The sequence below is a fragment of the Myotis nattereri genome, assembly GCF_964212035.1.
Source record: "Myotis nattereri genome assembly, chromosome: 9".
In the NCBI taxonomy this organism is placed as follows: Eukaryota; Metazoa; Chordata; class Mammalia; order Chiroptera; family Vespertilionidae; genus Myotis; species Myotis nattereri.
In genome coordinates this window covers 879,941-897,966 of record NC_138084.1, presented here as the reverse complement: position 1 = coordinate 897,966, position 18,026 = coordinate 879,941, and the positions used below count along the sequence as shown (strand labels likewise).

Here is an 18,026-nt window from a genome sequence, read left to right as displayed (position 1 = left end):
CCCTGGGAACCGGGAGGAGTCGGCCACCAGTTCCTGCTCCCGTTCAACCCTTGAAAGGAAGACGGTAAATAGAACGCAGGGCGCCGGCGATGACTCAGCCGCCCCCGCTGCCCTCGCCCCGGGCGGACAGGCCTCCTGCACGGCGCTCCCCTCCGCTCCCGGCCGCACGTGCGGTCCCAGCGCAGCCGTCCCGTCCCCCCGCCCCCCCCATGGCGGTTCTCCAGCTCGGGGTGCAGGGAGGAGGACAGCCCCACCCCGCACGGAGGCTGCGCAGCCTTCACCCCCCACATCGGCGGAGCGCCCCGCGGAGCTGTTGTAACATTTCTCACTTGTTACTGAAAGGAGTTACTGTCGCTTCTCGCAGACGAGAAGACGGCGCTCAGAGCACCTGCTCGCCAGGTGGGCCCGGCCCGCGGTGCCGGCTGGGCGAGGGGCTCCCCGGGAAGGGCCCCTGTGGCGAGGCAGGAACCGGGCCCGAGACCTGCTTTGCCCCAAGGGCGCTAGCGCGGCAGAGCTGGGGGTCGGGGCGCCCCCGTCCCCCGCCCTGGGTCGGCCCGGGCTGCGGGTGCTCCCTGGGGCCCCCGGTGTTGAGTCACCGCGGGCAGGGCCGGACATTCCTTCGAGCGGCCGGCGCCCGGGGCGCGGTGGGGACCGCGTGTCACCCGTGGGTCTGGGGGGTCGGAGGGGCGCCTGGTGCGTTGGCAGACATAAAGGAAAGGGTGACCGCGGGCCGGGAAGGCGCGGGCGTCCCGGTGGCCGGGCGTGGGGGCTGGGACGGTTGGGCGCAGGTGGGCGGGACACTGAACGGGGCGGGGGCGTGTCTCCGGGGGCGGGGCCGGGAGGGGCGGGGCCGCTATAAAGGCCGCGCGCCCGGGCGGCCCGACCACACTGCTCTCGCCGTCACCCCGTGAGCGCGACGCCCGCCCCCGCCCCGCGGACATGAAGACCCCCGGCGAGGTGCTGCGCGAGGGCGAGCTGGAGAAGCGCAGCGACAGCCTGTTCCAGCTCTGGAAGAAGAAGCGCGGCGTGCTCACCCCCGACCGCCTGCGCCTGTTCCCCGCCGGCCCGGGCGCGCGCCCCAAGGAGCTGCGCTTCCACTCCATCCTCAAGGTGGACTGCGTGGAGCGCACCGGCAAGTACGTCTACTTCACCATCGTCACCACCGACCGCAAGGAGATCGACTTCCGCTGCGCCGGCGAGAGCTGCTGGAACGCGGCCATCACGCTGGCGCTCATCGACTTCCAGAACCGCCGCGCCCTGCAGGACGTCCGCCTCCGCCAGGAGCGCGCCGCGGCCCCCGCCGCCCCCGCGGCCCCCGAGCCCCGCTCGGCCCGCGCGTCCTGAGCCCGCGCGGTGAGTGCGCCCGCCCGCCTGCCCACCGGCCCCGGACGGCCGACGGTTGGGGGGAGCCCCTGCCCCGTCGAGGGTTCGCTTTGGCGAGGGGACCGCCCTCGGCGTCTCCGGGGCGCGCGTCGGGGGCCGCCGCTCGCACCTGTGGCATCGGGACCTCCCGGGACGCCCAGGGGGGGCCCGGCCGGCCCGCCCGGTTCCGGCCCAGCCCCTGACCCTCCTCTCCCCGCAGGAGCCACACACTGGACGAGTCGGCCCGGGCCGCGCCGGCAGGACATGGCTGAAGCCCACCCTCTGACCAGGACGAGGACTGAAGGCGGGGGCCGGCTGCGTCCCTGCCCCACCGAAGGGGACCTTCCCCGCGGAGTCGCCCGCCCGCCCGCCGCGGGCGCGTTAAATTATTGGACTATCTATGTATTTATTTTGATGGCTGTTTGTCGGTACCGTGTCTTATGTCTTAATATTCTGTTTTTGCACCAGTGGCGTTCCCAATAAACCACTGATCCGTTCCATTTTCTACCCGCGGGTGCGGCGTGAGTTCCTGGGAAGGGGGGCGGGCGGGACGGTCCCGGGTGCGGCCGGTCAGCAGGGCAGGGCAGGGCTTGAATGAATGAGCGGGCGGCACCTCCTTTCCCGCAGCCTCTCCAGAGGCAGGAAGTGCCTTGGAGGTCAGCCCGGGCCGACTTCCGCTCCGGTGTGACCGGCGGGGCGGGGCGGGGCGGGAGGTCATTTACACACGGCCGGGCCAGCTGCCCTTCCCGCCCACACGCCATCCGCCCGGCCCTCCGCGGCCCGCGGGCGCTGACCCCACCCCGTCTGGCCGCGCGCTCCGGGTGGTCTGCCATGGGGGCCAGAGGAGTGGGCAGCGCTGGGATGATGTGGCCGGAGCTGAGGCCTCGGAGGGGCCGGGACCAGTGACATGGGGGCGGGGCGGCCTGAGGAATCTGACAAACTGGCTGTGTCCGCTCCCCCCTCCCCTCCCCGGCCCCGGGGTGCTGGGCCCAGAGAGGAAGCCATTTCCTGCCAGGCATGTTCTCTGGAACAGGAGGGATGAAGTCCCCGGGCAAATGGGGGGGGGGGGGCGGCTCAGAGGGTAGGACAAGCCCCAGGAGGGAGCCCTCCCACTCATGGGGACCAATGAGCAGCCAGGAACGAGATTCCGGTCCCCAAAGGGGTCCTGGAGGAGGTATGGCGGCTCCGTCCAGTTGGGGCTGGAATCGGAGGGTTTAATGGCTCTGAAGGGCAGCCTGGGGAGGGGTGGCCTCCACGGTCGGTCTCGGGCCGTGCACCCCGTCAAGGTTGTCTCCACCCCGTCGGTCACAGCAGCCCCTGGTCTCTCCTGCCCGGCGCCCCTCTCCGGGAGCCGGGGTGGGGGAGCAGGGGGTGATGGTGCGCCCAGGTCTCAGGCCTGGCTGCCTGGGCCCCCCACACAGAGTGAGGCCCTGTGCTCACGCCCTTCCCAAGCCTGGAATTCCTGGTCTTTAAAAACAAAAATGTTTTCTCTCAGGAACAGGAACAGGAACAACTTTGAGAATTCATGGGGCGCGCGGGGGGCGTGCGGGCTGCATGCTCCCAGGGTCAGGTCCGTGCTGGAGCAGGAGGAGGGAAGTGGGGGCAGCGGGCTCCCCTCTCTGGGCACAGGGACAGTGGGGGCACTGCTCACGGGAAGTGGTGATGGACTTCAGAGGGCAGGGCCCCTCTCAACCGGGACAAGCTTTGGGTGATTCTGCCCCCCAGAGCCCGAGGCCGCAGCCCCCTCCTCCAAGAAGCCCTCCAGCTTTCCCAGCTCCATCTCTCCCCGCCAGGCCTCCTGCCCAACCAGACGCAGGCCTGCGTGGGAGCCCGCAGAGACCAGGCCGGAAGTGGTGCCCAGGGAATTTATTGCCAGTCTGTGCCCAGGGGCCAAGGTCACCGGACTTTGTCCGTCTTCTGGGGTGTGGGCTGCCTCCAGAGGGCCAGGAAGACCAGGAGGTTGACGGCGAACTGCACGTGGCCGAAGACGGGGACGCCGAAGCCGCGGTACAGGAGGCCCCCCAGGGTGGGCCCCAGCGTGCGGGTCAGCGGCTGCACCGAGGCACACAGGCCCAGCATGGTCCCTGTGGGGAGGGGGTGTGGGTCAGGCCTGGGGAGGTCCCTCCGCATCACCACCCCACCGCTCACTTCCTGTCTCCCCCGCCCTCCGCTGTGCCCCAGCCCCTCCCCCAGGGCCTGCTGGCCTGGTCCCTGGGGACCACTCAGCCGTGAAGGGGCCCCGCTGGCCCCGGCTGCCCTGGGCCGGAGAGTTCCCACGCACTGGGGGGGCCCAGACTGGGTCCAGTCACGGGGGTGGGGGGCCCCCCTGCCCCGGCCACCAGGGAGCTGGCGATGGTGTGCAGCCAACAGGAACGGGCTGGGGGGGGGGGGCTGGCGGTAAAAGGTGAGCCACCAGGTGAGGGCTGGGCCTGGGGAACAAGGTGGCCGCAACAGCCCAGGGTCCCCACACAGCGCCCCCCAGAGGACCTGCAGGGAACACGCCCCACAGGGCTCAGAGGGCTTTGGGGGCTTAGGAAGGGCACCCCACCGCCTCTGACCCCACGTCCCAGGTTCCCCTGGCCGTGGGCAAGCATGTTGTGGCTACTGTCCCAGCCCCGGGCGGCCAGAGCCCCCGCTGGGCTGGCAGCCTGGCTGGGTCCGCGGACCTGCCTGGCGAGGCCGCGCTGGGCTCAGGGCCGGAGGGAAACTGCAGAGCAGCCTCTCCCGTCGCCCACGTACCCCACCCGGCAGACACCGGGGAGCAATTTACCGCCCCCTCTGTGGCCTAGGGTTCCCAGGCGGGTGCTGGGAACCAGCTCCTGGCTCCTTCCGAGCCGAGGGTGGGGCCTCAGGCGCAGTGAGGCCGGGCCTGCCCTCACCTCTCCAGGCCTGTCCCCGCTGCTCCTCCTGGCCTCTCCAGCGAGCCGGCCACCCCCTCCGGGAAGCCCTCCAGGCCCCACCTGGCCTCCCGGGACCCCAGGACTACGGGCCTCAGAGGTTTCGGAGGCATCGGGCCACCAGACCTCAGTCAGTGCCTCCCGGACAGACAGACGCACGGACCGAGCGTCTGCCAGGCCCCCCGAGCTTTCCGCCCCTGCAGCTGGGGACCCCCTCACCGCAGACAGACACCGGAGCCCTGAACTCGGCCTGCACCGTGCCAGTGTCCCCCGGGGAGGCCCGAGGCTGCCTGGGTTTAACCAGCGGTGCCATTCACCCCAACACCTGCGCCCGAGCTGGGGAGGGGAGCGGGGACCGGCCCCCCTCGGCCATGGCCTCCCCACTCCCTGCCCACCGGCTGGCTCCCTAACTGGCTTCGCAGGAGCCTCCCCTACCCCCACCTCCACACCTTGGCTCAGCTGGGCCCAGCCTGGAGGCCGTCTCCCCCTCCTTTCCAGCGAAGTCCTGCCCGTACGTTAGAGCCAAGCTGATGCCACCTCCAGGGAGCCCTCCTCCCACCCCAGGTCTGGCCCTGGACGGGTCTGCAGGGTCAGGTGCAGGGCCGGCTGGGCCCAGCTGGGCCGAGTTGTGGCCAGCCTCTCCCCCACCTGCCCCGAAGCAGGACAGCTGGTCCACCCGAGCCCGAGCCGACTCCCGAGGGCTGCCCGGCCCAGGCCTCCTCGCCGGCAGCGGGCGCTCACCGGTGTCCGAGGCCGAGACGGCCTTGGTCAGCATGCTGTCCGTCACCACGTTGAGCGTGCACAGGCCGAAGACCAGGCCGGGCATCAGGAGGCAGAAATGGAACACGTTGGACATCAGTGCCTGGCACGGGGCGGGCAGGGCCACGGTGATTGGGGCGCCCAGGGGATATGGCAGGAGGCCCCAGCCCTGAGGCCCCATAGAGGGGCCTGGGAGGGGGTGGGGTGGGGGTGGGGCCCAGGAGCTCAGGCGCAGTGCCGAGCGTCAGGGAGCGGGCCTGGGACCCCGCCCTCTGTGGGTGCAGCCCGGGTGCTCACCATGGCCAGGCCCACCACGCTGAAGACCAGCACGCTGGCCCGGAGCAGCACGGCCTCCGAGAAGCGGCTGCTCAGCCGGCCGATGACCAGGCCCTGGATGACCTGGGGGGCGGGGGGCACAGGGGGAGGGTCGGGGCTGCGGCCAGGGGCACCTCCACACCCTTTGCAGCCCAGCCCTGAGCAGTGACCAGTTCTAGAGCAGAAGGGTGGGCCCCAAGGACCCTGGGGAGACAGAGGAGGGGAGTGGGGGCCTCACATATGCGCGCACGCACACATGCACGCACACATACACACACTCCCACACACGTGTGCGGCCAGCCACTCAGAGGTCCATGTTCACATTTACTGCGAATCCCGTCTCTTTAATGTCAGGGGCGATGAGCGTCCTAATCCAAAAGGGGCCGTTTCATTGGGGGAGCGGGGGGGGGGCGATGGGTTACGTGACGTTAAAACACGTCTTTTATCATTTGAAAAGGCCCGGTGTGGCCCTGGGCCCAAGTGTGGGGACCCCGTGGTCCTGTGAAGGCCCCTCCGGTGTCCCCTGGCCCCCAGCTCTGCTTCCTCAGCCTCTCTCTGTCCCCTCGCTGGGAGGGAGAGCCCCCCATTTCACAGGGGAGACCCGGCTCAGAGGGGAGGTGGCTGCACTGGGACCTGAGCCAGTGGCCCGGTGCCGTGTGCGCCCTCCGCCCGGCCTGGCCCTGTCTACGGGAGCCACCCTGTGCCAGGACTGGGCCAGGAGCCACCTCCCCAGGTACAGCTGGGTAAACCGAGGCCCCGAGGGCTGGCATGGCTGGCCCTGGGCCGGCGAGGTCCCTGAGGCAGGGAGGGGCTCCCCGAGGCCACCGCCTCCCGCACGGTCCCTCAGCGCCCCACGCCCAGCTGGGTCCTGGGAGCTGCTCCCCTCCTGCCCTCGGCTCTGCTCTGGGAGGGGGGAAGGTCCACAGCGGGGACACAGGGGACACAGGGCCCTGACTCAGAGGCAGGCCCAGCCCCCCGGCCACTCCCAGGCGGGCGAGGCTCCCTCTCTGGTCCTCTCCCTCCTCCCCGGGCGGCAGGAAGTGCCCGGGCACCTGGGGCTGGGAGCTCAGTCGGCTGGGGGATGGGCGGGCTGGGGGTCAGGGGCGGCCTGGGCTGGGGTCAGGGGCAGCCCAGCCCTGCAGAATGGCACCGACCTCCTCCTCCCTGCCTGCTTGACACAACAAAACCGTTTCAGCCCGACTCACGCGGCTCAGGGGCTGCGTGTCCACCTAGGAACCGGGAGGTCACGGTTCGATTCCCTGTCAGGGCACAGGCCTGGGTTGTGGGTTCGATCCCCAGTGGGGGGCCTGCAGGAGGCAGCTGGTCCATGATGCTCTCTCCTCATGGATGTTTCTCTCCTTCTCCCTTCCTCTCTGAAGTCAATAAAAAAATATTTTTAAAAAACCTCTTTCACATCGTCAGCGTCCTCTGAACCAACCCGCGCCCGCGTCCCCTCTGCGCAGCGGGCCTCGCGCTCCTTACAGACAGGCCAGGCCCCGGCGCGTGCACTGCAGGAGCCTGACCTTGGGCTTAAACGCCGGCCTCTCCCAACGCCACGCACAGCTCCTCGGGCCCTGGGGAGCCGTGGGGGGGGGGGGGGTAAGACCTCGTCCGCCTCCCGGTGGCCCCTCCCTGCGGCCCCACTGGGCCCTGCAGACCCACCCCCTCCGGGGCCTTACATGGAGCCCGGCCGCTCCTCCTACGCCCAGCGCTGGGCCGGCCCCCCTGTCCCGCGTGCCTCGGGCACTCAGAGGGACTCAGTGGACAGGGCCTGGGTACAGTCAGTGTGGGGGCCGAGGGGGGAGGTGAGCCCGTGGGGGGAGGGCTCGGAGCAGCAGGTGAGGAGGCCCGCCCGCCCCCGCCCGCCTGGCGCCCGGCCTCACTCACCATCAGGAGGACCCCGAAGGCGGACATGAGGTAGCCGGCCTGGGCGGCCTCCAGCCGGAAGAAGTCCATGCAGATGATGGAGAACATGACCATGAAGAGCCCTGGGCGGGGGCGGGGGCGGGGGGGGGTCAGGGAGGGCCGAGCGGGTCGACCACGGCGACGGTGTCGGGAGCCGGTGATACCGGCGGGACCGGGCGCTTGCCCTCAGTTGGGCCAGGTCCCAGCACGGGACACCCCCCTCAGGGCCGTGCCGGTGAGCAGGAAGGGCTGGGTGCTGTCCCTCGGACAGGTGGGCACCCCAAAGCGGGCGGATGGGAGACGGGGTCCCAGGGCTGACGATGTGGGAGGATCCGACCCCAGACCCACCAGGGGCCCTCGAAGGCCCCTTTCACTGAAATGGAGGGCATGGTCCCGCCCCTGTGCCCCAAGAGCCGGCCTGGGTGGGAGCCGGGGCCTGGGGGGGAGCTGGGGCCTGGGTGGGAGCTGGGGCCTGGGTGGGAGCCGGGGTCTGGGTGGGAGCCGGGGCCTGGGTGGGAGCTGGGGCCTGGGGGGGAGCCGGGGCCTGGGGGGGAGCCGGGGCCTGGGTGGCCTGGGTCAGAACGAGGGCCCCCAGGCTTGGCTGTGTCCGCTCTGCTGGCCCGGGGGCAGCCGGACTCACCGGAGGGGAAGCCGGAGACCACCTTGACCAGGAACACGGGCAGGACGCCCGGCCGCAGCAGCAGGCGGGTGATGGCCTTCAGGTCAAACACGCTGGCCTTGGGGACGCCTGGGTCACAGGAGAGGAGAAGCTGTCAGGCCCCGCCCAGGCCCTCCCCCACCTCGGCCCGGATGTGGGGGCCTCTGCCTGACCCCGGGCCCCCGCCCGCGTGGTGCTCCTGAAGCCAGCACCCACAGCACCCGCTGCACCCGCTGCACCCACAGCACCCACAGCACCCACAGCACCCATAGCACCCACAGCACCCACAGCACCCACAGCACCCACAGCACCCACAGCACCCACAGCACCCACAGCACCCAGAGCACCCACAGCACCCGCCTGCGCTGCGGGCCTCGGGGTCCTGGTCACCCCCCGCCCTGTGCCCACCCCGGCTCTGCCCCAGCTCCCACTCCGCACCCCAGGGGACCCCTCCGGCCCCACCAGAGGGAGGAGGATGACCTCGGCCCCCTGGCACCTCCTTCCCCCGCCGCCTCGGGCTCCATCCATGGTCTCTTTAGACCAGGCCCCCCTGTGACCCCCTCCCCCCCGTGTGGCTCCAATGGCGTCAGCGCCTGAGAGGCTCCAGGAAGGAGGAGTTGAGGGGTGCGGAGTCCCTCCCAAGCCCCAGGTGCCCCCAGGCGGAGGTCCTGGGCTCGGCGGCTCCTGCTGAAGGGGGGGGGGCATGGCGGGGGCCTAGCCCAGGGCCGGGGCGCCGGCCGGCGGGACAGGAGCCTCAGGGGCGTGTGGCGGGGGGACTCACCTGGCGGGGGCCTGGCCCAGGGCCGGGGCGCCGGCCAGCGGGACAGGAGCCTCAGGGGCGTGTGGCGGGGGGACTCACCTGGCGGGGGCCTAGCCCAGGGCCGGGGCGCCAGCCGGCGGGACAGGAGCCTCAGGGGCGTGTGGCGGGGGGACTCACCTGGCGGGGGCCTGGCCCAGGGCCGGGGCACCGGCCAGCGGGACAGGAGCCTCAGGGGCGTGTGGCGGGGGGACTCACCTGGCGGGGCGGCCTGGGCGTGGGCACTGGCCCCCTTGGTGCTGGTGGGGATGCAGGTGGCGCTGAGGGTGGCTCCCAGGAGGTTGGCCACCAGGGCCACGAGGGCTGGACACTGAATCCTGGGGGACAGTGGTGGTCACGCTGGGCCGAGGCCGCCTGAGCATCCCCCCACCCTCAACCACACGGAGGCCCCGGCGGCTGGAGCGGCTCACGCTCAGCCTGTGCCCGGAGCCCGGGGCGGGGACCCGCAGGCGCTCCGACCTTCATGACCTTCGTGACCTCACGGCCTTCACGCCGTGGCTGAGGCCCTCAGCGTTCACAGCGGGAGGCCCCTTGGCCTCCGGGGCTGGAGGGACTGGAGGGGCCGGAGGTGGCCGGTGCCAGGATGGGGAGCCCGAGGGCTCTCAGGAAAGGCCCCCAACCCCAGGCCGGGGCGCGTGAGGCCCCCACAAGCGGCCTTTCCGTGGCCGGGACGGCTGCCGGCTGCAGGTCCGGGCTGGACCCCAGCGTGGCCACAGCCCGCGCCCCCGGCCGCAGCTGATGTGACGCGAGCGGGGCGGGCGCTGGCCCGGAGAGAAGGGCTCTTTCTTCAGGATCTGAGAGCAGACGTCACCGCTGGGGCCGGGGACAGACCTGCTTTCTCTGCCGGATGCCCCGGAAATGCGGGGGCAGAGCGGCCCCTCGGACGGCTATTTCGGGGGCCGGGGACAAGCGAGGGGCAGCGGGAGCCAGGCCGCTTCTGGGACCCTGATGGTGCCTTGCGTGGAGGCGGCGACACAGGGCCCGGGACCGAGGGCCTGGGAGGGAGGAGGGCTGCTCCCACCGCAGAGGTCCCGGCTCCCCCGGGACAGAAGGCCGGGGGCGGGAGGGAGGGACGCGGGACGGGGGCAGCTTCGGCCAGGCCTGGGCGCGAGGGCCTCCGCTGGCGCGCCCTGGGCCGGTGTGGCTGGGGCCTCCGGTCCGATCCCGCGGGGGACCTTGGGGGGCAGGGCCGCCGGGTGGGGTCTCGGCTCACGGGCCCTTTTCACCGATGGTGCCGACCACGAGGGCAGCGCCTTCCGTGCGGCTTTGCCCGCCGCCCTTTTATTTTGTGTCAAAAGCCAGAGAAGAGGCTGGACAGACAGCCTCACGGACGCCATGAAAGGGCATCGAGTCCTTCCGTCTGTCCATCGCTGTGGCTCCCGTGACGGGCGGACCTGCTTCCTCAGACACAGAGGAGGGCCACCCTCCCGGGACCCCTGAGGCCGCACTGGTCGCCGGGCGGCTGCCTGCTGTCCGAGGCTCCTGTGGCCCGCAAGGCGTGTCTGGAGGGCTGGGCCTGGCCACCTGCCCCCGTGTGGCCCCTGCTGTGTCCTCCCGCCAGCCTGGCTGGCCCCAGGTCTCGATCCGCTATGAAGCTGGCCTGCCTCCCCCCTGGGCCGAGGCTCTGAGGGGCTGGCAGGTGGCCGGGTCCCCTGGCCTGGCTGTAGGTGGGGCTTGGGGCCCCCCAGGCTGTGTGCCCCGCACCTGTCCCAGCGGGAGGGCAGGCTGGGGCCAGCTGGGACATGAGGGGGGTGGAGAAGTCACACCCTGGAACGCGGGGCTAGGACCGTGGAGGAACCGGCCCCTGGAGGGGGCTCCTGACAGCCTCCCTCCAGCTCCAGGTGGGCAAACAGCCCGCAGCCCCGGCCGCCCAGCCCCTGGCCCTCACTGGACCCCACAGGCCTCCTGCCGGCTCCTATACTTTCCCTCGGCCCGGAGCGGGGGGCCCGGGCCCTCCCACGGGGAAGCCTGACTCCCAGCCCATCACCCCGGCCTCCGTGCCCTCGTGTGCACACCCAGGGCCTGGCACCCGGGCTGGAGGCGGGGCCTGGCACCAGGCGGGGAGGCGGCCTGGCTGACGGTGAGTCACTCCTGCCCCGAGACAGTCAGGACAGCGGATGCCTGCTTGGCAGCCGGCAGGGGAAGCCGGGGTGTTGCCGGCGGAAACCTTCCGTCAGGGAGATAAAGGTTTCCCACGCCTTCGCCCGGACCGCGGGCGGGATCGGCCTTCCGGGGAGGCCGGCTCCACCTCCTGATAAAGCCGGCGAGTCCCCGAGGCCCCGGGCGCAGCTGGGTCAGCGCTGGGCCATCACAGCCAGCGGGCGCCCGGGAGGGAGGGCCGGCAGCGGGCACGGGGGCCCAGCTCCCCTCGCCGTGGCCGATGGCCGACGCTGCCCGCCCCGCGCCCACACCCTCCTGGCCTAGACCCAGGGCCTGGCGCCTGGCGGGCCTCTGCCGGAGCCACTTCTGGGGGCAGAGCCCGGGGGGCACAGAGCTGCCCCTGTCCCGAGGGAGCCAGGCCTCGGGGCCCGAGCTCCAGGCTGAGCCCAAACCAGTTGTGCCAGCGCCCGTCACAGCCCAGCCCAGCCAGGCCACTTCCTCTCCGCTCCGGCTCCCGGGGAGGAGGTGGGGGTGGCTGGGCCTTCCTGGACGGGGAGGTGAGCAGGGAGGGGGGGCAGGCAGAGGGGGTGCCAGCCCTTGCCATGGGGCATCGGGCATTGGAGCCGATTCCCCTGGCCCTTGGGGAGCCTCAGTCTCCCTGCCCATCAAAGGGAACTCCAAAGACATAAAGCGCCTTAGATCTTGGTATGAAAGAGGGAAGCGAATGGAATGTTCTGGAAGCTGCTGGCAGGGAGAGACCAGTGGCCTCCCCTGGGTCAGCAGCTGGACAGGAAGGCAGGTGGCCACGGGAGGGAGTGGGGGCAGGGCTGGCGAGGGGGGGCGCTGCCCAGGGGAGACCACCCGGCGAGGCGAGGAAGGGAGCCAATGGGAGCAGGTGCTGGGCTGAGAGGCTGAGAGGGCCGGAGGGTGGGGCAGCGTGGGGTCCTCCCTGCCTCTCAGCCCAGCACCTGCTCCCCGTTTTCCTCTCCCTGGCAGACGGGGGCCCCCCTTCCCTGGACCCGGACCCGGCACTGGAGTCAGGCTCCCGCCCGCACGAACTAGGCGGCGCCTGTGCAGGCGGAATCTGTGGTCACTCCGGCCTCGTGGGCGTGGAGGGTCCTCCCTCCGTGACCCCGCGCCTCGCGGCTCCCGGACGGACCTGCCCTGCGGTCCTCCTGGGCCTCCACTTTGACACCTGCCCCTCCCCACCTGCGACCCGAACCGGCTCCCAGGGCTTGGACCTCCCAGGGCCGGCTCTTCCCACCTGGACTCCCTCCCCGGCCACCATCCCTCCAGCCCGAGTCGGGGGGCACAGCCTTGAGTTCACACATGCATCCCCCCCGCCCCCGTAGGCAAAACCAGGCCAGAACCGGCCCTCTGCCCGCCCCACCCACCCCCGCAGCTGCTCCTGGGCCGGTGCCAACCTGTCCTGCCTGGGGCGGCACAACAGCCCCTCGCTGGTCTCCTTGCTGCCCCCCCCCCCACCCCCCCAGTTCTCAGCACAGCAGCTCGACTACACCTGCCTGCTCACGCCTGCCCCGGCTCCACAGCCTGAGCCCCCCCCTCCGTCCCCCCTCCCCTCCACTCCACTCCAGTCACACGGGTCCTCCTGCCTCTGCCCTCACCTTCTTTTTTAAAAAAAATATTTTTATTGATTTCAGAGAGGAAGGGAGAGAGAGAGAGAGAGAGAGAAACACCCACGATGAGAGAGAATCATTGATTGGCCGCCTCCCGCACGATAAGGGATGGAGCTCACACCCGGGCAGGCGCCCTGACAGGGCATTCATTGGACCATGGCCTCCGGGTCCACAGGTCGACGCTCAACCACGGAGCCACGGCGGCCAGGAGCCGAGCAGCAAGCCACTGTCTGTGTGCGCGAGTGTGTAAGGGGAATGTGTGCATGTGTGTGAGCATGTACAGTGGATGTGTGTGTGTGGACGTGAGTGTGTGTAGTTCCGACACCAGGACATCTCCCCCCTGAACGCAGTCCCAGGGCAGCCCTCAGGGCCTGTGCAGAGGGGGGCGGGGGGAACCAGAGGGCACAGGGCCGCTGGCCAAGGAGCCCACAGCCCGCAGCCACCACCAGACCAAAGCCAAACGCCTGGGCCCGAATGGCGGTGCGGGCAGTGCCAGGCTCACTCCTAAGAAGAAGGCTGGTTTTGAGTGGGTGTTGGGGCTTCTGGGGAGGGGTGGGGGGGGCCGCATGAGGCCTGGTCTCCGGGCAGCCCCCTCGCCAGGCGGCCTCTCCAGGGCCAGGCATCCGGGGCCCAAGGTGAAGCTCTTCTCCCGGGAGGCGGGCCAGGCCACAGGGACAGGCAGCCGTGCAGCCCCCCACAGGGGTGGGGTGGGGTGGGGGGTGGGGTGGGCCTGGGATGGTGCCTGTGACCCGCGTGTGGGAACTGCTGGCTGGGCTCTCTGGGTGCAAAGCCGGTGGGTGTGTGCGAGTGTGTGCATGTGCGTGCGAGCGTGTGCGTGTGTGTGCATGTGTGTGCGAGCGTGTGTGCGCGTGCATGTGTGTGCATGTGCATGTGTGTGCGTGTGCATGTGTGTGTGCGCGGAGGGGACAGAGGCCTGTGTTTCACGCCCAGTGATTAAACCGCCCACAAGCTGCCCTCCCCCGTCCAGGGGCTCATGCCCAGCACCCCCATCGCAGGGCCCCAGGGCCCGCCACCCGGCTTCCTGTAGGAAATTGGGTTCCTAACACCCGCCTGGCGGGGCGGGCCTCCCAGCCTGCACCCCCCAGCCCCCACCCGCCCGAGTGCAGGAGGGGAAACAGGCCGGAGGGGCCGACCCAGCCCGCCGTCCGGACCCGCACTCCCGCCCCCTCCACGGCCCCGCCCGCCCGTCCACTCACCCGCACGCGGAGCTCAGGGTCCCCCCGAGCAGGGAGCCGAGGATGGTGCCGACGCCGAAGCAGAGGCCGAGGCGGCCCAGGGCAGCCGGTCGCTCCTCAGGCGCCGACAGGTCGGCGATGACCATCTGGGCGGCTGGGGGCGAAGCGGGGGCTGAGAGGCGTCCACCCCGGCACCCCACCTGCCCCCGCAGGCCACGCCCCCACCCCGGCACCCCACCTGCCCCCACAGGCCACGCCCCCACCCCGGCACCCCACCTGCCCCCACAGGCCACGCCCCCACCCCCGCACCCCACCTGCCCCCGCAGGCCACGCCCCCACCTGCCCCCGCAGGCCACGCCCCCACCCCCGCACCCCACCTGCCCCCGCAGGCCACGCCCCCACCTGCCCCCGCAGGCCACGCCCCCACCCCCGCACCCCACCTGCCCCCGCAGGCCACGCCCCCACCCCCGCACCCCACCTGCCCCCGCAGGCCACGCCCCCACCTGCCCCCGCAGGCCACGCCCCCACCTGCCCCCGCAGGCCACGCCCCCACCTGCCCCCACACCACCCCGTCCTGTCTTGCTCTCGGGTCCAGACTAACATCTTGGGGGCGGCCTCTGCCGCGGGGTTCGGGCCCAGCCGGCCTACCTGGCAGCGTGTGCATGAGCGGGGCGGGCAGGCGCGAGGCGAAGAGCAGGGCCACGCCGGGCAGGGCCGGGCTGCAGGCGGCCGCCAGGAGCAGGTGGAGCGCCGAGGCCGCCAGGAAGGAGACGGTGAAGGCGGCCCGCGCCCCACGCTGGTCCGCGAACCTGCGGGCAGAGGTCGCGGTCCCTCCTCGCCCCACGCCCACCCCGGGCCTCAGGCCCCACCTTCCACGGGCCGCTGCGGAGACCTGGGGTCTGACCTTCCCCTGGGGCCTGCCTGGCGCCCCCCCCCTCCGAGCAGAAGGTGTGGGGCCCCCAGGGTGTGTGCGTTTTGCAGACCCCGGCTCCTCCCTGCTCTGCGCCCCGTCTCCGGGTCACTGCCTCGGGGACTCCCTTCCCTGCAGTCGCTCGAGACCTGGCTCCAGCCACGTGGGTCTGTCCCCGAGGAGTGTACGGAGGGCGAGGCCGGGGGGTCCCAGGTCCGCGTCCCCAGTGGAGGGGGCCTGACAGCCCCGAGCGTCTCACAGGGAAATCCTCTCGCAGCCAGAACTGGTGGAGGTCATGGGGGGACGCCCTGGGAGTCGGGGCGCCCCAGCCCCAGAGGGACCACAGCTGTTCGGTGCCTCCGTGTGTCCCTCTGTGAGATGGAGCTGGCGTCGCCCCGGGGGGCCCAGCGTGAGGTGGGGAACCCGGCAGGGGCGGCCCACGGTACCTGCCGAACACGGGCCCGCCCAGCAGCTGGAGCGCCCCGAAGGCCGTCTGCAGGCAGCCGAAGGCCACGGAGTCCAGGCCCAGCGTGCGGGACAGGTACTGAGACACAGGAGGGCCCGTCAGGGCGGGGAGGCGGGAGTCTGGAATCCGGGGTCCCCAGTGGGCCGGCGGTGGGAGGGGCAGGCTGGGGGAGGGGGCCGGGGGTCTGTCCCGGGGGCTGGGCGCTGTGCCCGGGTGTGGAGGGGACGCAGGTGCTCCTCATGGAAGGGGGAGCCTGTGGGGGCCTCTGGGTCCAGGGAGGGCTGCATGGAGGCAGCGGCTGGCCTCCCTGCCTCCGTGGGGCACATACACCTCCCGCGGGGAGGGAGGCACCCACAGTCACTCAGAGCTGCTCTGCGGGGCACCAGCTCTCCTAGGGGTTCTAACTGCGCCCATCGCCCCCCACCAGCCTCCGAGGCAGGGTGCTGGGACCCACTGTACGGCGCGGACATTGGGGCCTGCCCAGGGCACCCCGTGCTGAGGACAGGCGGTGGCTCCGACCAGGCCGTGGTCGGAGGGAGCTGGGCCTTGAGGGGCGGGTGTTGGGCTCACGTTGCCCTGGAGCCCCTGCCAGTGCCAGGATGTGGCAAAGGCGATGCCCATTCCCACCCTAGGCCCAGGCAGGGGCTGTGGACAGACCAGACAGGGGCTCTGGCACCCCCAAAGCCCCTGGTGCTGTCGCTGGGTGGGGGTGAGAGCCTGTGGGGGGCTCCCCAGGGGTACAGGGGGTGACGGGCGGCCAGGTGGGCAGTAACCAGGAAGCCACAGTGGCCAGTTAACCCACCGCCCACTCGGGTGGGCAGGCGGGCAGCTCCAGACCAGGGGAGGTGGCAGGGGAGGGGTGGATGGGCCATCTGCCCCCGCCTCCGGGTGTCCTGGGGACACAGAGGTTGTCCGACACCGTGGCCCAGGACCTGGGCTGTGGGACAGCCGCCCGAGACGGACCCCTGGGAGCAGGATGGGGGAAGCGGATGCAGGAGCCAGGCCCCCGGTGGGCCTGGGCAGAGGCCGAGTGCGGCTGGAGGCTAGGCCGGCGGTCGGCAAACTCTTTAGGCAACAGAGCCAAATATCAACAGGACAACGACTGAAATTTCTTTTGAGCCACATTTTTTAAACTTAAACTATACAGGTGGGCACATTGTTATTAACTTAATTAGGGTCCTCCTAAGGCTTAGGCCAGTGATGGCGAGCCTATGACACGCGTGTCAGAGGTGACACGCGAACTCATTTTTTGGTTGATTTTTCTTTGTTAAATGGCATTTAAATCTATACAATAAATATCGAAAATATACGTCTTTGTTTTACTGTGGTTGCAAATATCAAAAAGTTTCTATACGTGACACAGGACCAGAGTGAAGTTAGGGTTTTCCGAAATGCTGACACGACGAGCTCCAAAGGCTCGCCGTCACTGGCTTAAGAAGAGCCACACTCAAGGGGCCAAAGAGCCGCATGTGGCTCGAGAGCCGCGGTTTGCCGACCACGGGGCTAGGATGTGAGCGAGCTGAGTGGGTGTGAGTGCGGGGAGGGAGGGGCGGGATCGGCAGGGCAGACACCCCAGGAGCTGTGGTCAGAGGGCCGTGCAGGCTGTGCCGCCAGAGCCCAGGACGTGCTGATGGGGTCCAGGAGGCACGGTCCCGGGGCCCCTCCCCCAGCTCCCGGGCGGCAAGGACCCCCAGCGAGAGGGTCCCGGGCGTCAGGCCCCCGCCCTGCGGGTGCACAGGGGGCCGAGGAGGGGCCGGCCGGCGGGAGGCAGGGTGCTCACCGGCAGGACGGAGAACTGCATGAAGAGGCAGGTGAGGTCCAGGGTGGTCAGCAAGTAGGTGAGCAGGAGGACCCCCGGCCGGCCCAGGGCGCCCACCCCCGAGGGGGCCTGGCCCCGGCCCCTGGGGGCCCCGGCACCCTGCATCCTGGGACCTTGCAGGGATCCGGGAGGGAGGCTGGCAGGGGCCAAAGTCCTGCTGTGCCGGGCGAGGCTAGGCCGGTGAGGGCGCTGAGTCACCGGGCGGCGGAAGGGCTGGCGCCGGGCCTGCGGGGAGCGTCCGGCGCCATGGGTCCCCCTGGGTCCGGCACCCGCTGTGCGACCCGGGGCCAGCCTTGCCCTTGGGGAGCGTGGCGGGCGGCCCTGTCCCTCCACCACGGACACGGCCCCCGGGGGACGGGAGAAGGGCCCTCCCCCGGGCTCAGCGCCCACACGCCTTCGGGGCAGGCAGCTGGCGTGATCGCTGACTGCTGCGCTGCAGGTGCCTCCTGCCTGGGGTGGGTCGGGGTCCCTGTGCGGGGGTGCGGGGGCTCCTTAGGCCCACAGCGCACCCCCCACTATGAAGCCGCTTCGAGGGGAAGGACCACTTTCCTGGCTCCGGTCAGGGGCTGCCCTGGCCCCCGTGACCCGGGGCACCTGCTTTGGCAGCGCTCAGCCTGGGCACCGTCCCGGGCGGGGGGGCGGGGGGAGCCCTCATGGTGAATTTGAACCTGGCCCATCTGGGGCTGGGTTCGGGTCCCACCCTCCCGGGGTGACCTGGGACTCCAGCCCACCCAGAGGGACCAGGGCACCCACCCTCGGGGACACCCCAGTGTCCGGGCCTCCTGGCTCTCATTGGCTGAGCCTGACACACACCCCCTCCCCCCTGAGGGCCCGCCCCACAGCGGGCATCCTGCCAGCCTCCTCCCCTTCCGCCTGACTTTGCCCAGACTCGCCTGCACACCCATTTCTCCCTGTGGCCGTGGCAGGCAGGCCTCTGACCTCTAAGCAGCACTGGGCGTCCAGTCCGGACATGGGGTGCGGAGGGGGAGGGGGAGGGGCAGCTGGGAAGGATGAGAGAGGGATGGAGGGGAGCGGGGCACAGAGGAGGGCCAGGGAGACTGGAGCATTGCTGGGGACCTCCCCCGCCCCACCAGGAGGCTGCTGGGAGTAGCAGGATGGTGTTTCCCCAAGTCACACTGTGGTGACGCCCCCAGAGTTGGGGCCATCTTGCTTCAAGAGGTCCCT

At 71.1% G+C, this 18,026-nt stretch overlaps 2 protein-coding genes across 2 annotated transcripts; one reads left to right on the top strand and one right to left on the bottom strand.

The window, feature by feature from the left end:
- Positions 1-859: 859 nt before the first annotated feature.
- PHLDA2 (pleckstrin homology like domain family A member 2) lies at positions 860-1,867 on the top strand. Its single transcript, XM_081099522.1, has 2 exons — positions 860-1,353; positions 1,583-1,867. Exon 1 carries the CDS (start codon positions 940-942, stop codon positions 1,342-1,344), a length of 405 nt encoding a protein of 134 aa, XP_080955648.1. The 5' UTR covers positions 860-939; the 3' UTR covers positions 1,345-1,353; positions 1,583-1,867.
- A 1,347-nt stretch (positions 1,868-3,214) lies between these two features.
- SLC67A1 (solute carrier family 67 member 1) lies at positions 3,215-14,782 on the bottom strand. The gene is made up of 8 exons (XM_081099462.1): positions 14,295-14,782; positions 13,668-13,800; positions 8,912-9,030; positions 7,879-7,986; positions 7,221-7,321; positions 5,316-5,417; positions 5,001-5,121; positions 3,215-3,446 (listed from the first exon to the last, which is right to left on the bottom strand). The coding sequence occupies exons 1-8, from the start codon at positions 14,308-14,310 to the stop codon at positions 3,259-3,261; spliced, it is 888 nt and encodes a 295-aa protein (XP_080955588.1). The 5' UTR covers positions 14,311-14,782; the 3' UTR covers positions 3,215-3,258.
- Between the last annotated feature and the right edge of the window lie 3,244 nt (positions 14,783-18,026).